This window comes from Tasmannia lanceolata, unplaced genomic scaffold (assembly GCF_043159265.1).
Source record: "Tasmannia lanceolata isolate RefF3 unplaced genomic scaffold, GAP_Taslan_0.1 ptg000015l, whole genome shotgun sequence".
Taxonomy (NCBI): domain Eukaryota; kingdom Viridiplantae; phylum Streptophyta; class Magnoliopsida; order Canellales; family Winteraceae; genus Tasmannia; species Tasmannia lanceolata.
The window spans coordinates 58,925,964-58,943,898 of record NW_027518692.1 but is presented as its reverse complement, the minus strand read 5'-3'; the positions used below and the strand labels follow the sequence as shown (position 1 = coordinate 58,943,898).

General features: G+C 38.3%; 2 protein-coding genes across 3 annotated transcripts; one reads left to right on the top strand and one right to left on the bottom strand.

Annotated features, from left to right (window-relative positions):
* Window positions 1-133: 133 nt before the first annotated feature.
* Window positions 134-7,042, bottom strand: LOC143846685 (uncharacterized). Of its 2 annotated transcripts, none has more exons than XR_013234812.1 (4): window positions 6,730-6,818; window positions 5,953-5,996; window positions 258-370; window positions 134-158 (listed from the first exon to the last, which is right to left on the bottom strand). XR_013234812.1 is itself a non-coding variant. In XM_077355189.1 (4 exons), the coding sequence occupies exons 1-4, from the start codon at window positions 7,003-7,005 to the stop codon at window positions 2,976-2,978; spliced, it is 1,212 nt and encodes a 403-aa protein (XP_077211304.1). In that variant the 5' UTR covers window positions 7,006-7,042; the 3' UTR covers window positions 2,966-2,975. The 2 variants fall into 2 exon arrangements, 1 of the variants encoding a protein (XP_077211304.1); XM_077355189.1 differs by lacking the exons at window positions 134-158; window positions 258-370 and adding exons at window positions 2,966-3,545; window positions 3,622-3,943 and having other exon boundaries at window positions 6,730-7,042.
* A 3,142-nt stretch (window positions 7,043-10,184) lies between these two features.
* Window positions 10,185-15,129, top strand: LOC143892718 (serine/threonine/tyrosine-protein kinase HT1-like). Its single transcript, XM_077397557.1, has 3 exons — window positions 10,185-10,745; window positions 12,136-12,591; window positions 14,820-15,129. The coding sequence occupies exons 1-3, from the start codon at window positions 10,386-10,388 to the stop codon at window positions 15,066-15,068; spliced, it is 1,065 nt and encodes a 354-aa protein (XP_077253672.1). The 5' UTR covers window positions 10,185-10,385; the 3' UTR covers window positions 15,069-15,129.
* Window positions 15,130-17,935: the final 2,806 nt, after the last annotated feature.

Here is a 17,935-nt window from a genome sequence, read left to right as displayed (position 1 = left end):
CTAATCACATAATTACTCTATAGATATGTGGGGGGAGGTTAGAATCAGAGGTACTGGCTGGCCATTTTGACTTCCTTGACAATGTAATTTTCTGGAGGAAACTCCTCTCCCTTGAAATATCTCTCTAACATGTCTTTAACTCTTGCGGCGTATAGCAACTGCACCATTTCAGGTTGCATCCAATTATTAAAAAAAAAAGGAGTGGCAGAGTGAAGAAAAACTGGAAAACAGAAACACACCCGTGAACAAAAATTTACCTGAGCATCAATGGTGGTGCCTGAAATGTGAGGTGTCATCGCATGGTTTGGCATGTATCGCCATGGATGATCCTTGGGGGCCGGCTGCAGGTACCACACATCTCCACAATAACCTTCAGTGGAAAAGATCTTAATTCTAAAGAAGTTTCGACTGTAGATCTTAAGCTAAAACAATGATAGCAATTGTAATGAAAGTTTGAAAAGTAATGAGCATTCTCAACTGTAAACCATGATAGGATTGCAACTGATTGCAAGATTAAATGTTCTTCAAACTATCCCGTGGACAAAATAAAAATCATATTCCTTGAGAAGTGGTCAACTGACTTTACTAGCCGATGTGAAGATTCTTGGTTGAGTATTTTGTGACATGAACATTCATCTTAATCTATTCAAAAATCTCTAAAAGAAGACAGATTCAAGGTGAAGAACACAGGTTCACAACCCTTCTCCCAATAATGAAGCTTCACCCGAAGAAGGAAATTTGTGATTTTTATCTTACAAATTTGTGACTGGATCTTAAAATCCGCATATCCAAACGGCCCCTCTAGTGTTTTCATCTTCTAAAATCCCATACTAAGCCGAATAATCTAAAGCAAAGTAAATGTAGAGTGAGCTAGACAACTCAGTAAGTAGTCTCTAGCCTTAACTAGTCCCATCTGCATGTAATATATGACGTGCGACAGACCAGACGTGAAATGCCTTCTGTGATGGACGCTAGCAAATCCCATATAAAAGTTATTAGAACAAAAAATTTCTAAAAATGTAACGGGTGGATAAATTTTTATAAAAAAGATACGAATTTTTAAATCAATTCTTCCAAAGTCTTACAAACTCTATTTAATAAAAACAATTAATAATGTAACAGACTTAAAACAAAAAACTAGAGTCTTTGCAGCTACGATCACACTTATGATGTCATATATCTCCCATATTGTAATGTACACAACCTTATATGCCACATATCTCCACTATGGTGTGGCTCACAACGATATATGTCACTATCTCCTTGTTCCTGGTACACTCATAAAATCCCAAAAATTAACTTTTACGGTTGATAGTAAAAGGACTTTTTGTGGTCGTGAAAGTGTTTTTGTAGTCTCTCCCGTGTATGTACTTCAGCTGCAAAAGCTCTACCTGAAATTGTACCTTACACGGGACCTTACTTTTAATCTTAAAAACCCTTCGATCATAGTAAAAGGCCGTACACGGAACGCCCGTACGGGCGTCCGACATGCCCACGCATAGCACATGACCACATGTTCATGTGGGTCCCACCCTCGCCCGATCGGCCGATCCTCTTTCCCATGAAATGCATGAAAAATAATGCCCCCCTAAAATAACGAAACTGCCCTTCACCGACTTCCTAACCAAGTTTTTAAATTTCGGTTTCGGACCTCACTGAAATCAAATTTCGGATGAAATCCGGCGAAACCAGAAAAACAGTATTTTATCCTACATAAAATTTAGATTGGAATTTCGGTCAGATATTAATTTAATTAAAAAAACAGGTTTTTGGTTGAAAATTCTGAGAAAAACGAAATATCGACCGAAATTTCGGACGAAATAAAATACAATTTCGGGTATTATTGATTTTGGTGTCGGTCTCCACCGAAATCCAAATTTCTCTTGCTTACTACTTCTCACGTTTTTTTTTTTTTTTTAGAGAAGTGAAATATTCACTCTATTTTCTTCCCTAGCCACCCCCTTATGGTGTATCTACAAGTACAACTGCTATTTCTTTAAGCTACAAGTAGAAGGGGTGGCCCACTGAAGAAAATGTGGTGAATATTTCATTTCCCTCTTTTTCCCAAAGATTTCCTTTCATCAAACGCAAAGGTTAGAAAATTCCCCTTTGCTCTTGATCTGGGTTGTACTTACGTGCGATTGTTACTGCATTGTGATTTGTGGTAGGGACAGTCCATTCATCTGGTGGGCCCCATGACAGATGAATCACCTTCCAAAATATGGCCCGCAAATAGACATTAAAAACAAAAGCTTCTCAAAAGTCATCGCTCTAGGAAAAAAGTCTTGATCAAATCATTAGACCATTTGATTAATGCTAAAATATCTTATCTAGTATCTCCATCTACCCGAAACCACACACTATTACTCTGTTCTCTCGTCGGGAAAGAAAAGGAAAGGGAAGTGAACTGATGTGGCAGAAAGGAAAGTGAAGGAAAAGAAACCTGACAGAAACCTGTCAGATGAGCGTTTCGTTGCACAGAAACTACAGAAATATGCGTTTCGTTACAGGGAAACTCAATAGAAACCTGTTAAATAGAAACTGCGACAAACTGATATGCAGAATGATACCAATATAGAATCTAGTCTAAAATAAGTGGGTTTAACCCTCTGAAGTCAATCAAAATAAGAAAACCATGACAAACAGAAGTTGAACAATAACAATGCCAATCAAATTGTCACAAATATAAAGCTGCCAAGATATAAATCAGGCAACCAACATAGACTTGACAAACATTTGTCACAAATATAGAGTTGCCAAGAAGAAGCAAACCGTAATATCGCATAACAAAAATACCAAGCCAAGTCCTTACATCTATAAGTCCAAGCCAACTAACAAAAATAGTACATAAACATGTTCACAAAAAAAAAACAGACAAGCCAACCAAAAAAAAGATCATGTCCAAATGAAGTCCACATCCAGAACCATCCAACAACCACATGTTTATGTACGTCCACATCCACATCCACAATCACTCAGAATTCAAGGTTTTCCATCTTCCTCCACATGTAGCGCTCTCTCCTTTCTACTGTGTACTTCATAAAAGCACGAACCTCCGTAGGGTTACGGTTGAGGTACTCATAAGCCCTCTCCAATATGTCCTCCTCGAATCCTTTTAACCCAAACACGGCATCATGAAGCTCGTCATTGTTAAAAGGTTCCTTCGATAGATCCTTGATTCCATCTGCAACCTTCTCCAAAGTTGAAGTAAACCCTTCAATCAAATTCATATATTTTGTTACACTACGCTTCGTCCCCCTCTGACCTTCATCGCTTCTTGCAAAATCTCTAACCGGAGATGAAGTTCTAGGCCCAGCTCCCCTACTGCTCTCACCTACCATAGGAGACTCTGGAATTGTTTCAGTCTCAGGGGTATCGCCAATCCCCAAGTCATCTATATGCGGAGCTGAACTCTGCACCTCCTGACTAGGGGCAACGTCATCCCTATTCCACCCACCAGTGGCATAGTCTTCGCCAAAAATGTGACGAAAATCATCTATCAACACATGTTTCTCTGTAAAATATTTCTTATGTTCAGGGTGAACCTACAAGAAATTTGGAAAATAGTTATACGAGCCAGAGTAATTAACAAATGAAACAAAGATGTCACTTTGTACTCACAGCGACCCAAGCATTATAGACATCTTCCGTCACTTCGATCTTCTTATTGACGTCATCCCAGCCAAATCCGCTGGTGTTTATTATAGTGTTGACGGCCACAAATTTCTTTTTTAGGGTCTTGACTCGATTTTTGATATGCTCTTTCGTCATACCTTTCCCATATCGACTATTCATTGCTCTACTTGCCGCCGTGTATGCGACATCTTTAAAGCCATTGGGTATCTTGTACCCTTCCGATACTTGTTCCAATAACGCATCCACCAACACCTTATCCATCTCAGTATTCCAGTAATGGTTCCTACCCACGCGACTTGCAGCCATCCTATATGAATTGAAACAATAACGAGAAACTCATGAGACCATACAATAACGAGAAACTCATGAGACCATACATAAAACTCATGAGACCATACAATAACGAGAAACTCATGAGACCATACATAAAACTCATGAGACCATTCAATACGAGTTTATTGTTTTTTTAAAACAAGCTACAAACAAGCCATAAACATTTTAAAAAAAAAGACGATACATAAATCAACGTTGAAAGTCATTCCACATATTCGTGGTCAATTCATTTCTAGTCCTAGTCCCCTCTCGTGCATCATCGGCCCTACTAAGTGGAACATATGGGACAGGCTCTTCTTCCTCAGGCGAGACCACTGCTCGTAACTCTAGATCTACGTCATCAAGAAGATCATCATCTGCCATCTCCCTCTGAATGAAATTGTAGACACAAAAACAAGCTAGAACAATATCAATCTGTTTTCGTATGGGTACATCGGTTCCTCGTTTAAAATTCTAAAGCGCTTCTTGAGGACGCCGAATGCACGTTCCACTACATTCCGGAGCGATGAATGTCTGTGATTAAAGAGTTCCTCTGGTGTTCGTGGTCTCCGACCCCTGATTTCATTTAAATGATACGATGTGCCTCGGTGCGGTGTTATAAAACTACGAAGTAAAGGATAGCCACCATCGCCGAGATAAAACTTCCCTACAACGAAGAAATTATTGTCTCAGTATCGCCATTGTCTATTCATAACCGACATAATAAGTAGAAGGAAAGGTAAATGATACCTGGAAGGCAAGGAAGCCCATTAGGTTGTGATGTTGCATTTCCTAATATCCTTGAGTCGGATGCCGATCGTTCCCACCCAGCTAAAATGTAATTAAACTTTAAATCGAAGTCACAAACTGCCAACACATTTTGAGAAGAATAACCTTTTCGATTAATAAATCGAGGCTTATATTCGGCTTTCACTTTAGCAGGAATATGAGTTCCTTCTATTGCACCAATGCAATCCTAGTATAGAAATGTTAAAATATATCAGTCAGTATCTTGAAATAAGGCCGGAATCTTAGTATTTGAGGTTACCTTGAAATAAGGCCAGAATCTTGGATTAGTGCGAATGACTTCTGGTATCTCACTCGTCGGAGGTTTTATAAACTCGGATTTCAAGCTTAGAATAGTTTTCAAGACCTTGTTGAAATAACGAGAAACCGTGGAACCTGGTCGTTGTGTAAAGGCTCTAATTGACCGGTTCCGTTGATTGTGAGATACAATATGTAAGAACATTGCAACCTGCTCGTCAATGTTACAATGTATTGTATCTTGAAGTTCGCTGGTGCTTCTAAGCAGTCGAACAAATCTTCCGAATCACCTAACGTTCATCCTAAGTAAGTGCTTGCAATGTTCGTCTGACGTCACGGCACGCGTAATAAATTCCCGATCTGTGAAGTAGTTGTTTTCGTTTGGAGCTCGTCGTAGGTATTCGTCGTAATACTGTTGGAAGAATATGAGTGCAGTGGTTGCTGCGCTCACTATTGTCGCAACAGCACTCACAATCAACTTTGCCCTCTCTGTGGGGCGACCATCCTCGGTTCTAAGTCTCCTATCGTCCATCTAACAATAAGTGGATAGTACTAAAAAATAAATCATGAGTTAACAATAACAATTAAAACATGAACAGTCAAAACCCAATTAAAACATGAATCATGAGTTAACAATTATGTGGTTTAACACAGCAAAAACACAGAGTACACGACAGAAGAGTGCTATAACATAAAGAAAATAAATGCCATAATACTCTATAATACCCTAAGTACTTAAGTCTTTTTTCTGTATCATTCACCTATCTCCACTCTCTTCTGCTAAACTTTCTAGGGCTGACTACCTAACCCTCCATAACACTGATTAAAAAATCCAACTCGTGAAGCCTATTAAAACTGATTTCATAACATGGCAATTCAGAGCAACCCTAGATTTATTACCTTGAATCAAAGATTATAAAAAAAGAAATCAAGACTATAAAAAGGAAATTAAGAACAAACCTCAGGAAGGTTAGGAAGAAGGAAATTGACAGTAGGATGATTACCTGCAAAAGAAGAAAAAGAACATGACTAACAAGAAAAAATCATATTAGTGGAACCCTAAATCCACCCAAAATCAAAAATAGATCAGGTGTTCAAATTGATTAAACCAATTGAGTATCAAATGACTCAATCAAGTATCAAATAGACGGAGTATCAGAGACTTGCATTAAACGGTTTTAAAACTTGGAAAAAAAACTCCCACAAAATACTCAAGCTAATATGCTAAGCTAAAATACATGGAGAGTTCAGTGAGGAGTGTTTCCTCCATAGAACAAAAATTAGTCCAAGATACAATGAAAAAAAAAAACCTCCAACTAATTTGCTGAGCTAGAATATATGGAGAGATCTGTTTGGAATTTTCATTTTAAAAATCAGCGAAAAATACTTTAAAAATGCAGGGCACAAAAAGTAACCAAAAAATAAATGTGTAAATCAACAGCAAATGTATTCCTGCAAAAATCTAAAGCTCATATAGAGTTTTTTTGAACCAAAGATATGTGGATCTACAGAGGAGAAACAAAAATCCGAAACCCTAACCCAGTAATAGAATACCAAAATAGAATGGGAAAAAAACAAAAAATGAAACTCTAACCCAGTAAATCCAAATCCCTACCCAAACCCCTTATCCGAAACCCTATCCAAACCAGCAAAAAAAAAAATCAGACAGATAGAGATAGAGATAGAGAGAGAGAGAGAGAGAGAGAGAGAGATAGAGAGAGAGAGAGGGAGACTTACCAGAAGGTGATAGTCGTCGACAATGGAGGTCTTGCGAGGGAGGGAGAGAGTCGTCGAGAATGGAGGTCTTGAGAGAGAGTCTGAGCGAGAAAAGAGAGAGAGCGTCGATTGTCGGGTGAAAGTCTCGAAAAGAGGGGCTTTCCGATGTATGAGGTAGGAAAAGGGCTTTCCGTGAAATCGCGGAAACCCCTTTTCCACGTAATTTTTAATAATTTTCACGTCAGGGAAAAAAGTTTCCGCAGAAATTAAAAGAACACGCTTTTTACGGTTTTCCATGGAAACAAAGCGGACTTTCCACAGAAAAGAAGGGGAAGGAAACTTAAAAGAACACAGCATATAGGTTTCAGGAATCCTTCATACTATGTTAATTGGCGAAGACATGAGACTGAGACAACACGAGATACTCCAATAGAGTTTCAAATTCAGACTCTTTTCTAGCTTCCTTCTTAATTTAATTTCAGGAATAAGACCCCCCCGTCAATTGTACATGACACATGGGTACTGTGATTGGGACCGTTCCTATTGTAGGCTACGACAGGAGTGTTAGAGATTGCATGTTCATCTTGGAATTTATTTTATTAAAAGAGAAATGATATCCCCCCCCCTAAACGGATAAATGTACTTTACGGTCAGAATAATCTAGTGGATTTGATTGCCACGTACACTGGCGCTGGGTGTCCTGCTGATCGAAAGGGTCGTAAATATCACTTCCCAACGGATAAAATCCCCCCCTTGGTTTTTGTACTGATTGAGGATAAATTCACCCCAGTGTAAAACTTAACGAATAACGTTACGGGGGAGGGTTATATTTTATATTGATATAGGGCGATGAATAGAAAAGGAAGGAGGGGTATTATGGTAAAAGGGGAAGATGGGTATCTTGGAAAATTGAAGGGAATGAGAAGGGCAGTGTATTTGAAAGCGAGTGGGGTAAAGAGTGTTTCTATCAGCAGAGGAGGGGTTGTCTCTGAAACGTGGTTCCTCCCACGTTGGCAACGGGAAGCAGAGAGTAGACAGCACCACCAACACCATTTCATCTCTCTTTCTCCTCCTTTCCTTCACCAACTCCCAATTCAAACCCTCTCTATCTTATAAGAGAAAAACATAACCCTAAAGCTTCCAAACCAAACCCTAACAAGCTCTTCTAACTCGCCGGACAAATCTCTCTCTCTCCCTCTCTCTCTCTTCTTCTTCTTCTTTTGTGAAAAACTTATGATGAATGTTTAGAAGATCGAGCAGAGCTACTGAGCATTTTCTAATTTTTAATACTGGACTTTCAATCTCGAGAGAAGCTCTGTTTAATGTCATTTTCTTCACAATATGGCGAAGGATCTCGGATTCAACTATCTAATTGAAGTAAATGAGTTGGAATGATAAATCCGATGTTTCTCCGATGGTTGCAGAGGAATGGCTGGAGATTTTGAAGATATTGATCGAGAGATTTTAGCTGGAGTTTATGAAAAGGTTATTTGAATTCTGGTAGATGAATGAAACGCTAGGTTTTTTTTTTCCTTTTTTTCTTTTTTCTAGTTAGATCCGTCTGATCTGTTTGAATTGTTATGTCGGTGGAGGATTTTCCGTGCTAGGAGTCACAGATCGGGATCTAAGGGAAGTCTTTCTTGAGAATATGAAAATGTTAGTAAAATGTAGAAGCTTCCTAGATCAATTAGCTGTGTTTTGAACTAGAATTAAATCACGATGGATCGTTACGTTTGATTCACGTTCTCATTGGATAGACTCGAAAATTAGGGCAAGATTTGGGGGTTTTAGACGCTAGATTTCACTCAGATCTTCTGATTTGGGGCAGTAGATGTTCAGTTAAATGAAGATATTCCATTTCTTTAAGAAGATTTCAAATACTGATGGATCAGAAAGGAGGCTTTCACTTGGAGAATATAAGAGAGCGATCTCATGGTCGAAATATCTGGTGGAATCTGGTGGGGAGATCAGAGAGGAGGGGGAGGAAAAATGGAGTGCTGACATGTCTCAGCTGTTTTTCGGGAGGAAATTTGCCGTAGGACGTCATAGTCGGATTTACAGAGGGATTTACAAGCAGAGGGATGTGGCAATCAAGCTGATAAGTCAGCCTGAAGAGGATGCCGGTTTGGCAGTTTCGTTGGAAAGCCAATTCGCTTCAGAAGTCGCTCTGCTATTTCACCTCTGCCATCCAAATATTGTCACTGTAAGCTCTGCTTCCTGATTCCCATATTTCTAAGATATTTGCAGGATCTTGCTTTTTCAATTTTAATCTAGAATGCAAAGTATGTTATGTTTGCTTTTGGATTATGTGGCTTTATCGTTCTACATGCGTCTTTCCGTTGGTCCTTGAATGCGAGTATAAATAACAAGATAAGTTCTACATGCGTCTTTCCGTTGGTCCTTGAATGCAAGTATAAATAACAAGATAAAGACATTAAAGTGTTGAGAAGTCTGGGAATATCCCTCATATAAAACTTTCAGATGCAAATTTTACCATCAAATATGTGTAAAGGTATCTAAACTATGAAGAGTACACAGAAAATGGCTGTATAGTTTCTTGAGAATATGAAAATGTTAGTAAAATGTAGAAGCTTCCTAGATCAATTAGCTGTGTTTTGAACTAGAATTAAATCACGATGGATCGTTACGTTTGATTCACGTTCTCATTGGATAGACTCGAAAATTAGGGCAAGATTTGGGGGTTTTAGACGCTAGATTTCACTCAGATCTTCTGATTTGGGGCAGTAGATGTTCAGTTAAATGAAGATATTCCATTTCTTTAAGAAGATTTCAAATACTGATGGATCAGAAAGGAGGCTTTCACTTGGAGAATATAAGAGAGCGATCTCATGGTCGAAATATCTGGTGGAATCTGGTGGGGAGATCAGAGAGGAGGGGGAGGAAAAATGGAGTGCTGACATGTCTCAGCTGTTTTTCGGGAGGAAATTTGCCGTAGGACGTCATAGTCGGATTTACAGAGGGATTTACAAGCAGAGGGATGTGGCAATCAAGCTGATAAGTCAGCCTGAAGAGGATGCCGGTTTGGCAGTTTCGTTGGAAAGCCAATTCGCTTCAGAAGTCGCTCTGCTATTTCACCTCTGCCATCCAAATATTGTCACTGTAAGCTCTGCTTCCTGATTCCCATATTTCTAAGATATTTGCAGGATCTTGCTTTTTCAATTTTAATCTAGAATGCAAAGTATGTTATGTTTGCTTTTGGATTATGTGGCTTTATCGTTCTACATGCGTCTTTCCGTTGGTCCTTGAATGCGAGTATAAATAACAAGATAAGTTCTACATGCGTCTTTCCGTTGGTCCTTGAATGCAAGTATAAATAACAAGATAAAGACATTAAAGTGTTGAGAAGTCTGGGAATATCCCTCATATAAAACTTTCAGATGCAAATTTTACCATCAAATATGTGTAAAGGTATCTAAACTATGAAGAGTACACAGAAAATGGCTGTATAGTTTCTTGAGAATATGAAAATGTTAGTAAAATGTAGAAGCTTCCTAGATCAATTAGCTGTGTTTTGAACTAGAATTAAATCACGATGGATCGTTACGTTTGATTCACGTTCTCATTGGATAGACTCGAAAATTAGGGCAAGATTTGGGGGTTTTAGACGCTAGATTTCACTCAGATCTTCTGATTTGGGGCAGTAGATGTTCAGTTAAATGAAGATATTCCATTTCTTTAAGAAGATTTCAAATACTGATGGATCAGAAAGGAGGCTTTCACTTGGAGAATATAAGAGAGCGATCTCATGGTCGAAATATCTGGTGGAATCTGGTGGGGAGATCAGAGAGGAGGGGGAGGAAAAATGGAGTGCTGACATGTCTCAGCTGTTTTTCGGGAGGAAATTTGCCGTAGGACGTCATAGTCGGATTTACAGAGGGATTTACAAGCAGAGGGATGTGGCAATCAAGCTGATAAGTCAGCCTGAAGAGGATGCCGGTTTGGCAGTTTCGTTGGAAAGCCAATTCGCTTCAGAAGTCGCTCTGCTATTTCACCTCTGCCATCCAAATATTGTCACTGTAAGCTCTGCTTCCTGATTCCCATATTTCTAAGATATTTGCAGGATCTTGCTTTTTCAATTTTAATCTAGAATGCAAAGTATGTTATGTTTGCTTTTGGATTATGTGGCTTTATCGTTCTACATGCGTCTTTCCGTTGGTCCTTGAATGCGAGTATAAATAACAAGATAAGTTCTACATGCGTCTTTCCGTTGGTCCTTGAATGCAAGTATAAATAACAAGATAAAGACATTAAAGTGTTGAGAAGTCTGGGAATATCCCTCATATAAAACTTTCAGATGCAAATTTTACCATCAAATATGTGTAAAGGTATCTAAACTATGAAGAGTACACAGAAAATGGCTGTATAGTTACATTGATAAAAATAAGAGCTAGTACTTTTCTTGAGTGGGATCCCAATTAAAGGTTGAAACCTTTCCTTTCGTAAGGGTTTAACTAATGTATTGCACTGGATGACCTTGCAACTCAGGTATGAAGTTTAAACAAACCTTCCTGTGAGTCATTTTTAAAATAAATGAAAGCCAACTTCATTGCCTTTTCTATGAAATAGTACACAACATCTGATGCTGTATCTGTGGCATTCATGTTATTGACAGACATATTCATGGTTCTGGACTTGTTTTTTCAGTATCTCTTGTATATCCCTGAATCCGTGTGTAAGCAGCAATTTTACTTGCCATTAGTTACCCAGTTTCATAAAATAAAAGTTAATTATCGTTGATTATTGTGCATTTGTTGAGCACTCTAAGCATATTCAAATTAAATATAATTAACTATGATAGTGACTAAAATTTCACAGTTAACTCATCATCTTCAATTAGCACACCACAATGAGAGCCCCAACATATGCATTTGTCACTTTGTTATGGCTTCTCTGGTTAAGTGTCCCGCGCACAAAATTATGGTGTTTATCAAACATGCACGCAATTCAAGGTATTCCAAAAAATGTACATATGCCTGTAAGTCTATTGAATTACTTTGTGACCCTTCGCACTTGTGCACATTTTCACATGCTGCAAATGAATGTGGCCAAGCGTGAGACGTGCCTACGCATATATTCATTTTTCTGTTAAACTTTATTCATAACTACACAAAATGTACATTATCTTTGTTATACCAAACAGAGGAAGACACTGCAAATATCAATTGGGTGAAAATTAGTTTATTCACTGTCCATGCATCACATTGTCATTCATGGAAATAGGGGTTGGGTTGTGAAGATGTTTCACTGATTTTTACAAACCTTCCGACTTTCATGTTTTTTGTAACAATTTCGTTGTGAACTTATTTATGTGGTCACTCTTCTGCATTTTTTAACAACTGGGCTCTATTATGACCTTGTAAGTATAGTCTTAAACTAAAATGCATGCATTCTGCTTTCATCCTGTAGTTTGTGGCAGCATGCAAGAAGCCTCCTGTGTTCTGCATCATCACTGAGTATTTGGCAGGGGGCTCACTAAGGCAATATCTTCATAAGCAAGAGCCCCACTCGGTGCCACTCAAGCTGGTTTTGAAATTGGCCCTTGATATTGCACATGGAATGCATTATCTTCATTCCCAGGGGATACTCCACAGGGATCTCAAGTCAGAAAATCTACTGCTCGGGGAAGACATGTGTGTTAAGGTAGCTGATTTTGGAATCTCGTGCTTAGAATCTCATTGTGGCAGTGGAAAGAAGTTCATGGGCACGTTTCGCTGGATGGCACCAGAAATGATCAAGGAAAAACATCAGACAAGAAAAGTTGATGTATACAGTTTTGGCATAGTTCTTTGGGAGCTTTTAACAGCATTGACACCATTCCATGATATGACTCCAGAACAGGCTGCTTTTGCAGTCTCCCAAAAGGTATGGTTACATTGGTAGTAATTTTGTGATGAATGTTCTTTCTCGCGTCATATGGGAAGGTGGTTGCGGGACACATGCGCGCGCACACACATAGTATATTCATTTTGATTCTACATTTACACTTGAAACTGTATTTATTCTGATTTTCTGACTCAGTATAACTCGGTAGAGCTCTGCTCTTGCAATTGGGTCATTGCCAATTCATATTTGTAACCATGGTTTCAAATTTCGGTTTCGGAATGCTTTTCGGTCCTCACCGAAGAAATTTCGAAATTTCGGCCGAAATCCGCCAAAATCACATTAGCAGCTATTTTTTCTCGTACATAATTTCAACCAGAATTTCGGTGATTTCGGGATAATATTAAATAATTATCAAAAATCGAGATTTTTGGGTGAAATCCCTTAAATTTCGGACGAAATTTCGGGATAAACGATATTTCAAAATTTCGGCCGAAATAAACTACCGTGGGTATTACCGATTTCGGTTTCGGTCTCCACCGAAATGCGAAATTTCGGACGAAATTTAAAACCATGTTTGTAACTAGGGTTTTTGAATCTCTTTTTGTCTTCCGTCTAATATCTTGAGATAAATAAAATACTCTTCCATTCAAGAAGCCTTTCATATTTAATGGCCCTTTTCATTCAGCTTTCTTTTCCTGCCACTTTGTTTATATATATGTCGACACATATATAAGCTGTACTAGTAGTATTTTATAGCTCTGTGAGACGATTTAACTTCAAATCACCTCCCTTTTACCTGGAACGGTGCCTCCAGTTCGTGATCGCTGAACAGTAACAATATACTTGCCGATTGATGTTTAGTGACCACATGCTCCACTGCTTCCTAGCTGCATAACATGTCACCCATGTCAATATGCTGGCTTAAAAAAATCTAGTCTAAGAGCTCTGGAGTCTGGGCACTGCTGCATAGCATGTATGGATCTAGTATAGTATAATGGAAAATAATGGATTTCTTACTATAGATCAATAAAATCAACTCGACAAGAAGTGAAATGGAGAGGACCTTAGCATTTGTATACATGATTCAATTTTTTTCAGGAAGAAGACTGAATACTTCTGTGTGTTGATAGATCTTACACAGTAAATTTTCTCCACTAAGAACTGCATAACTGTTTTGTCTTTGTGCACCTAATCATTTTCTGCTCTATACAGAGAATTTGCATGTTTTAAAGAACTGTCTAGCCACTAATTTGATTGCTAGTAGCAAGTACATTGGATGGTGTACTTCATATATAATTGCCCCAGAATTTTTATTGACCTTCATTATGTCATTGATCAACCTCACAAATTAAATATAATGTAGCATGAAAAGTGAAAAAGAAGAAAATATTTGAAGCCGAGATGTGGATCCATGGTAAACTGAGTGGGTATTAAATATAATATAGCATGAAAAGTGAAAAAGAAAAAGAATATTTGAAGCCTGAGATGTGGATCCATGGTAAACTGAGTGGGAGGAAGAGATCCATATGTGTTAAATTTATGTTTGATTGATTGTTTGTCATATTCTGACCTTTTCATTGGCTTGCAGAAATTTCCTTTTAGAGTTTATGTGATATTGGAAGGTTTGATTAGACTCCACTTAGTTTCATTGCGTATATTTCTGATGCCTGAGCTGGTTTACATGAATTCTTCTGAATGAAGTACCTGTGTTGGACTTGTCGGATTCCAATACTTAAGGATTCTTTGCGACACTTCTGGTTCTCTCATCCAATTTTTCTGAATACTACTGCCACAACTTTACAATTACTGCATGTTTTGAGTTGCATCCATCCTAGTATGAGTTGCATCCATCTTAGTAGTATGTTTTTTATATGGAAATAAAACATTATATTTACTTAGCCTATTAAAAATTTGAATATATTATATGTTACAATCATATTATTATGTAAAAAATTAAAATTTGAAAATTGATTGAATTTTTTTTTAGAAATCCACTAATCTTTCTTTTTGAGATTTGTCGAATCCGACACTTGATATACGTGTCAGATTCCGACACTCGTACATGTATTAATGCAACTTGGGTTAAACGACTTCAAATTCAATCTTATGGGCCATTTGATGGTTAACTTGATAAAATTACTTCACTAATGAGGAGCCAGGGAAGGGAGGTTTAAGCATTTATGTATTTGCTAAGATGTCTTCATAGTTCATAGTGTGCCACCATCATTGTTTTTCCTGTATCTTATACATTGGTTGGGTTGATGCAGAATGCTAGACCACCTCTGCCCATCACTTGTCCCATGGCACTCAGTCATCTCATCTGTCAATGTTGGTCTACTAACCCCGCTAAACGGCCACATTTCGAAGAGATTGTTTCAATTCTTGAAAGTTATAGAGAGTATCTGGAACGGGATCCAGCATTTTTCTCATCTTACAAGCCCACCCAAGAACAGACTCTTCTGCGATGTTTCCCAACATGTGTTTCTATCCGGAGGTCTGCATCTTTAAAAACCTAACATCTTCTATAACTCTCTACTTGTACTGTGTACCATATTTTATTATCGGTTCAGTTATATATATTCTTATAGAAGAAACTACAAGAAACCCCTTACATTAAAACATATCTACCAGAATCCCCTCAAAATTTTCATAATTACCAATGATACAATTTTGTGCCTAAAATAGTTTTCTATTTTTTTCTTTTAGCCATTATACCCTTCATTATATTACCCTTAGAAATCCCTAAAATCTCTCCATCACTAAAAGCAACACTAAATCCTTTGAAAATCTCTCTCTCTCTCTCATAAAGGCAAGATGGTGTAAGCTCGAACAGTCTGAACAGCCCATTATTATTCAAAAAGTACTATACAGACCACACCATAGGATGATCCAAACCGTCCATTTGATGGGCACACCATAGTATAATCCAAAACTTGATGAGCCACAGCGTAAATAGGCTGTGGCCCAAAAATCACTTCCATAGTATGATCCCAACCGTCAGATCTATAGCAGTTTCCATAACATGCAGTTCCTCAATAGATCAGAAGGTTGGGATTATCTTATGGAAATGATTTTTGGGCCACATCCTATTTACATTGTGGCCCATCAAATGGATGGTTGGATCAGACAACAGTGTGCCCATCAAATGAATGGTTGGATCATACTATGTTGTGCCCATCAAATGGACGGTTCGCATCATCACACAGTGTGGCACGTATAGTACTTTTTGAAAAATAATGGACTAGACCGGTTTCCACCGTATAAAATCTTACAAGAGAGATGTTGCCTTCGTTTTGAGAGATTTTTTAGGCTGTGAAGTGAGAGATTTTAGGGATTTCTAAGTTATGTTCTAAGGGTAAAATGGATAAAGAAAAAAAATTAAAAGCATTGAGGTGCTATTGGTAATTAATAAAATTTCGAGGGGATTCTTGTTGATACGTTTTATCTAATTTTCTACTGTACGTACGATTTAAGGAAGTTCTCTGTTTCTAATTTTTTTTTCTTACTGTGCATTGATTGCCATGTCAATATTAAAAAATAATAATTTGTCAACTTCAGAAGAAGCTGATTGAGGGTTGCTTAAATTGCTTACTTGTACACTTCAAGTTGAAAACTCTAATTTCTCATTTGCATGAGGATGTCATTACCATGATCCAGATCCTGTTCCCAGTCCTCAGTTTTCAGACCAGTTGCTTTAGGTTGAAGACAGGAATCGGTATTTTGCATGGAAGTTTTCTGGTTCTCAGAATGGCTGGATGCACTGTTAGAATAAGATCCTAGCCTTAGGTGCGGCCTTGGCAAAAAATCAACGGTCAAGATCAAGTTTTAGGTCGTATTAATACATTACTGTAAACCATAGGTTGTTTGGTGAAAATCAAACACTTGTGATGCTCGAATAACTTGGGGAGATGAGAGGCTTGATGATGACACTCCCCCACCCCAACCACTGTAAGATGCAGGTATTTTAGTGAATTCTGTTCAAACTTTCGGGAAGTCATATTCTCCCCCTTTTCTTCCCTGGGCCACCCCCTCTAGTGTATTTATCATGACCACTCTCTTTACACTACAAGGGAGTGGGGAAGAAAAGGGGTGAGTAAAATTTCAATATCATTTTCCGTAGATGACCGTCATACCATGCATGGGGGTCATTTCTTCAATGATCCAAACCATCTTATGCTACGCCTTCTTCGTATGGGCATTGCACCAAAATCCACACATATGGAATAAGTATCCAATTTGTAAGGGCTTTCTAGAAGAATGTAGAGCATTTGGGGTTTTTTCTTTTCTTTCTAACCGTACAAATTGAGGTTCTTACACGATAAAAGCACGAAAAATATGAGAGGGCAAAAGTACAAGTTGAGCCCACTTGCACAATTATCCAGACCATTTATTTCCTACACCTTGCGATGGATTGGCCATGGAGCAAAATTCATCCCCATTGGATGGTCCTACTTCTAATCCTCGAATTGGAGGCCATGAGAAAGTTTTTTTTTTTTTTTTTTAAATGGTCAGTATTCATCCAGAAACCCTCTACAGTGAGGAGACCTGTGTTTTTGGTAAACAGTCGCCCGGGCTTGGTGCATGATTGTATTCCAGGCGGAGCACAACATCCTTATGCATCCATTTCACATGTTAGGCGTAGCTGGATATTCTTGTTATTGCTTCGACTCATATTCCCCAAAAAGAGGATCCCGCTCTAATAGCTCCGAATAAATTAAATACATGCATTAAGATACGAAGGCTAATAGGTAACAAAGCGACTATGCCGCCTACTGCTATTAAATCACCCCCCCCCCCCCCCCCCCCCCCCCCAAGTCAAGCTGGTGCTTGTTGTTGCACCAGGAGCTGTTGCACCGGGCACTTTACTATTGGAGGGTTAGAAGCTTATATTTTTCCTTTCTATCTTCATATAAAAACCCACAATAGAATTTGATCAATCATTTTTCTATTGTTAAAATGGAGAATCGAACTGAAAATTCTTTTTCTTCATCATCGAAAGAATCACTTCTTTCAGAAATACGAGATATAAAAAGTGTACAACTGAAGGCCGGATTTGGCAACTTTGAAAAAATATTCAAATTAGTTTTAGTAAGGCCAATTGTGAGGGATGGAAGGGAGATAGAAAAACTCATGGTTTCAAAACTCACCTGCATCATCCTGGACTCCTCCGAGTTGACTCTAGTTTGTGTTAGTCGAATTCTTGTCCAAGTCCGTGTTTCGCCCTAAAATGTCAATCAAAACTCCTTCGACTCTCCCGAGTTATGACCGCGTCATATGAGTACTCAGCACTGAGATGACAACCGAGTACTCAACTGTGCAGTGCCGAGTCAACTAGGATTTGCTTCGACCGCGTTCTGACCTTTGAAAATGTGGAAAAACTTGA

Bases quoted from the DNA above. Each gene is read 5' to 3' on its own strand.
- LOC143846685 (XM_077355189.1), bottom strand. From the start codon at position 7,005: ATGGAAAACCGTAAAAAGCGTGTTCTTTTAATTTCTGCGGAAACTTTT. The intron at 3,944-5,952 runs GTTTGTTCTTAA...CAATTCATATAG, and splicing joins TTCTTCCTAACCTTCCTGAG to GATGGCTGCAAGTCGCGTGG. The intron at 3,546-3,621 runs GTGAGTACAAAG...AATTTCTTGTAG, and splicing joins TCTATAATGCTTGGGTCGCT to GTTCACCCTGAACATAAGAA.
- LOC143892718 (XM_077397557.1), top strand. From the start codon at position 10,386: ATGAAGATATTCCATTTCTTTAAGAAGATTTCAAATACTGATGGATCA. The intron at 10,746-12,135 runs GTAAGCTCTGCT...TTCATCCTGTAG, and splicing joins GCCATCCAAATATTGTCACT to TTTGTGGCAGCATGCAAGAA. The intron at 12,592-14,819 runs GTATGGTTACAT...GGGTTGATGCAG, and splicing joins CTTTTGCAGTCTCCCAAAAG to AATGCTAGACCACCTCTGCC.